The 4,983-nt window shown below is 42.8% G+C and overlaps 1 protein-coding gene across 1 annotated transcript in view; it reads left to right on the plus strand.

The window, feature by feature from the left end:
* The window catches only part of GATAD2B (GATA zinc finger domain containing 2B), a 69,112-nt gene that overhangs the window by 61,918 nt on the left and 2,211 nt on the right, over positions 1-4,983 (plus strand). The window contains exons 4-9 of the mRNA XM_012658498.1: positions 195-326; positions 791-961; positions 1,491-1,806; positions 3,334-3,536; positions 4,428-4,538; positions 4,713-4,830. Of these exons, the coding sequence (XP_012513952.1) occupies positions 195-326; positions 791-961; positions 1,491-1,806; positions 3,334-3,536; positions 4,428-4,538; positions 4,713-4,830 (1,051 nt within the window). The remainder of the gene's footprint in view (positions 1-194; positions 327-790; positions 962-1,490; positions 1,807-3,333; positions 3,537-4,427; positions 4,539-4,712; positions 4,831-4,983) is intronic.

A 4,983-nucleotide genomic window follows, 5' to 3' on the forward strand; every position in this document is an offset into this window, starting at 1 on the left:
CTCTTGCTCAGGCTGGTCTCGAACTCCTGAGCTCAAACGATCCGCCCGCCTCGGCCTCCCAGAGTGCTAGGATTACAGGCGTGAGCCACCGCACCCGGCCACTGACAAGGAATTTTAAAAGTCTAGAAATGTACCAGATTTCTACTTCTGCTTATGGCCTTGTCCACAGTCACATTTTCTCTTCCCTCTCCCAGACTCCAGTTGTACAGAATGCAGCATCTATTGTTCAGCCATCTCCTGCCCATGTGGGACAGCAGGGCCTATCCAAGCTTCCCTCCCGGCCTGGGGCCCAAGGGGTTGAACCTCAAAATTTGAGAACATTACAGGTATGCGACCCATAGTGGTATCTTATTGTTGGAGGGCCCTGTCTATCCTGTCTCTGTTTGAGGGCATTTGTGAAGAATCTAGAAGAACCTGGCCATGATAGAGGTGTTATTACTACAGATCATCCTATTGGTCCTCTGTGATGGTACGATCTGCAATAGAAAGATGAATAACCTTCATCTTTCCACTGTAATTTTTCTTTTCTAGAGAAGTTTTCCAGCTTCTCTAGAGAAGGGTTGGATAGTTTTTTAACTATCTAACCAATATAGGATTAGATCATTTATACCAAAAAAGCCAGGGACTTCTAACCAATACTCAGGGTTTACAGTGATAGTATATTTATCCCATACTTTATCAAACCAAGTCTTGCTGTGTTCCTGTGTTTCTACTCAGCTGTGTTTTCCTCTTTTGCATTTTGTAGGTCATTATACCACCTGTGAATAGTGCTTTTCCTCTTTATTTTCAGGGTCACAGTGTCATCCGTTCAGCAACCAATACCACCCTCCCACACATGTTGATGTCTCAACGTGTTATTGCACCAAACCCAGCCCAACTACAGGGTCAGCGGGGCCCACCCAAACCTGGCCTTGTCCGCACCACAACGCCCAACATGAATCCCGCCATTAATTACCAACCGGTAAGAGAGAGCCCTAATCTGGAAACAAAGAAATCCTTTATTTACTTCTTGTTGAAAGGGCCATACGTGTTAAGTTTTGGTACATAGAGAAACTCCAAGACAACAAGGATTATTTGGGTGAATCTTTAATTGAGAGCAGTTCCAAAAGTGAAAGCTTTGAGGAATTATATGAAAATAGTAGTAGAGGAGAGAGGTTATACAGCAGAGCGGCAATAGGCTAAAATCTGCCTAGAAGAAAGAAATAAGAGTGATCTAGGAAATAAAAAGCATAAGGATATGTTACAGAAAGCAAAATCTGTATTTTTATCGTAGCAGTTTTATCTCATAGCCATCATCATTCTCCTTTCCTGTGTGTCAGAGGTTTTTTTTGTTTTGGTTTTGTTTTTTTCAGTGAGTAAGTCAGACCCCTCTTAGTTTGTGGAAGCTAAGAAGTCCAGACTAGGATCAAACAGTGTCTTCTGCCAAGGAAGCAAGAATTGGTCCTTTCTCCCACATGCCATCACTGACCCTGATTCTTAATCTGTTTCAGCAGTCAAGTTCTTCCGTTCCCTGTCAACGTACAACATCCTCTGCCATCTATATGAACCTTGCCTCTCATATCCAGCCAGGGACCGTGAACAGAGTGTCCTCACCACTTCCTAGCCCCAGCGCCATGACCGATGCTGCCAACTCACAGGCTGCAGCCAAATTGGCTCTTCGCAAACAGCTGGAAAAGACACTCCTGGAGATACCGCCCCCTAAACCTCCTGCTCCTTTGCTTCACTTCCTGCCTAGTGCAGCGAATAGTGAATTCATCTACATGGTAGGCTTGGAAGAAGTCGTACAGAGTGTCATAGACAGCCAAGGTAAGGCTGTTTCTTCTAGTCAAGTCTCTTTATCTAAGCAAGAGGTTGCCAAGCCTGATTGACAGGGGCAGAGTATCACAGAGTACTGTGCAGTATTAAATAACCTCTCCTAACTATTGCCAAACCACCTCCCCTCCCTTATTTACAGGCTTATTGGAGCAACATATCAGAAGAGCTTTTTTGTATGTGTGTATATGAGGCTTAATGTTTTTATTACGTGTTTTGTGTATCTTGTGTGGTTTTTGCAGTACAGTAACTCCTCATTTAATGTCATTGATAGGTTCTTGGAAACTGTGGCTTTAAGCAAAATGACTACATCAGGTCCTTGAATAGTGTTGTTTTGTTTCATTTTGAGATTTAAGGAATTGGTTTTATTATGTTGTTTCACTTAAATCACAGCCTCTAAGACCCTACCAACAACACTGAGGATTTCATGTGTATTGCTGAGTTCTTTTAAATGGTGCCTAGCATAATGCATGCATAGTTTGGTGAATAGAACTTCTTTTATTTATTTATTTATTTTGGAGATAAGCTCACGCTCTGTTGCCCTGGGTAGAGTGCAGTGGCATCATCACAGCTCACTGCAACCTCAAACTCCTGGGCTTAAGCGATCCTTCTTCCTCAGCCTCCCAAGTAGCGGGGACTATAGGTGCATGCCACCACACCCGGCTAATTTTGTCTATTTTTGGTAAAGAATGGGGTCTGGCTCTTGCTCAGGCTGGTCTCAGTCCTGATGTCAAGTGATCCTCCTGCCTCAGCCTCCCGGAGTGCTAGGATTACAGTCATGAGCCACCGCACCCAGCCCGAACTTCTATTTTTAATGTTAGTGTTTGTGCAGCATTGTGCTAAATTATCATATTCAGTCCCTGCCCTTTGAATGCTTATGGTTGAGAAACTAGAGATACTGATATAGATAACTAAATATGACCACATAAAAGCTATAACCTAATACTGAACCACATTATAGAATATTAACACTATACAGTCCAGACTAACAAGTTATTAAGCTTGAATTTCTAAGCATGTGGACTTACGGGAACACCTGACAGTAGAGAAAAGTGCCTAGAGGACTCAGTATTGGCTATAAGCAGATCACAAAGTGAATAATTCAGACACTGGTAACTGAAAATTATAAATGTATGTAACAGGAATACAGTTTGGGGTAAGGAGAATACCAAGAAGCAGAAGTATTGGTTGAGTTAGGTGAAGTCCTTTGACTTTGAATTGACACGGTATTTTCTTCTCAGTGTGATCCAGTAGGAAATCAGAAAACATGGGTTCTTGTCCCAGCTTTATCATTGGGAGCTGTGTTTCTTAGACTTTGTTTCCTTGTTTGTAAGTGAGGATGGTACTGTCCGAATTACCTAAACTGATACTGTTAGAATCAGTTGAAATAAAACTATCTTATAAACTGTATTCTTTTTTTTAGAGACTCTTAATTTAGTAGAATAAACTCCCGAAAAAGATCTATGTGATTAAGAGAAACAGAGGAGACAGGAAATATAAAATGATTATTATTTTTTCTAGGCAAAAGCTGTGCCTCACTTCTGCGGGTCGAACCCTTTGTATGTGCCCAGTGCCGCACAGATTTCACCCCTCACTGGAAGCAAGAAAAGAATGGTAAGATTCTGTGTGAGCAGTGTATGACCTCCAACCAGAAGAAGGCTCTAAAAGCTGAACACACCAACCGGCTGAAAAATGCTTTTGTTAAAGCCCTACAGCAGGAACAGGTAAAAATTCTGACTTCTCACCAGCCACCTGTCCCAGATTTGGTTTTCCCAAAGGGTCATTCCTTCTAGTTTGGAGGAATTGTCTGTGTGATACCCACAGAGCTCTGGACCTAAAGGCCCAGGTTCCCTTTCTTCTCCTTATCATCCCATCTTTCCCATTTCCGTTTGACTATTTCTATCAAATGGATAAGAACATAGTAACATATAATGGCTAAGGTTAAGGGAAAAGGACAGAAGGCTTGAAACTCTTGGCTTTTCCACGGCATTCTATTTTTGACTTCATTTTCTCCTCAAACAGATGGATTTTGGTGGGTGGAATTTATATTTGCGCTAGAAAATCTCTTCAAAAGAAGTAATTATTTGCAGTCTGTACTTGACAAGGAATGACAAAGGAAAGAGTAGATTATATTATAGAGTAAGCCCAGTGGTGTTAGGATGTGTGAACATCTCCTGTAGTAGTTACAGAAAGAGAATACCTGGGAGAGGGAAAAATCTGTTGGGAAGCTCAGATCCTTTTCCTCTATCCCATGTCCCACTCTACCACCCACCAGACTCCTTTGTTTGGGTAGAGTCAGAGACCTTTTGGAAGATGAGTAGGCAGGAGTCAAAAATAAAACCCCAATAATTCATCAGACTTAATTGCATTAGTTGGCTTATTGCCTCCAGCCAACTTCTGAGAGCCAGCTTTCCTGGAGAGAGAGGAGAATCCCTTAATCAATGAAGCAAGTTGGCTGCTTGAGCCAGAGATCTCAGTGTAGCCACCCCAGCAAAATCTTTTGCCTTTTCCATATCCTTCCAATTAGCAGACAGCATTAGAGATAAGACCTCTAGGTTTTCTGGTTAGGAAATTGGGTGCTGTCCTGTCCAACCTGATCTGATGACTCCCAACAGGAAATTGAACAGCGATTACAGCAGCAGGCAGCCCTCTCCCCTACTACGGCTCCAACTGTATCCAGTGTCAGTAAACAAGAGACCATCATGAGACATCATACACTTCGGCAGGTGAGGAACTTTTTCACTGACACTGATTTCTCTCAAGAGTTTATCAGCCATTTATCCCAATTTGTCCTTTCTTCTGTGGGAAATCATACTGCTCTTCTGTACTCCCATATCTTTGCCTCCCACTTAACCTTCCATCATAGCAAAGTTGTGTCAACTGTCTCTTCATTGTTGCAGGCTCCACAGCCCCAGAGCAGCCTCCAGCGTGGCATACCAACATCTGCCCGCTCCATGCTTTCAAACTTTGCACAGGCACCCCAATTGTCTGTGCCAGGTGGCCTCCTTGGTATGCCAGGTAAGAAGAATTGAGCAAAAACTTTCTTCACAGGTTGTCTGTTAGTACATAATTCTTTTTTTTTTTTTGAGACAGAGTCTCACTGTGTTGCCCAGGCTAGAGTGCCATGGCGTCATCCTAGCTCACAGCAACCTCAAACTCCTGGGCTCAAGC

The sequence above is a fragment of the Propithecus coquereli genome, unplaced genomic scaffold (genome assembly GCF_000956105.1).
Source record: "Propithecus coquereli isolate 6110/MARCELLA unplaced genomic scaffold, Pcoq_1.0 Scaffold59, whole genome shotgun sequence".
NCBI classification, from domain to species: domain Eukaryota; kingdom Metazoa; phylum Chordata; class Mammalia; order Primates; family Indriidae; genus Propithecus; species Propithecus coquereli.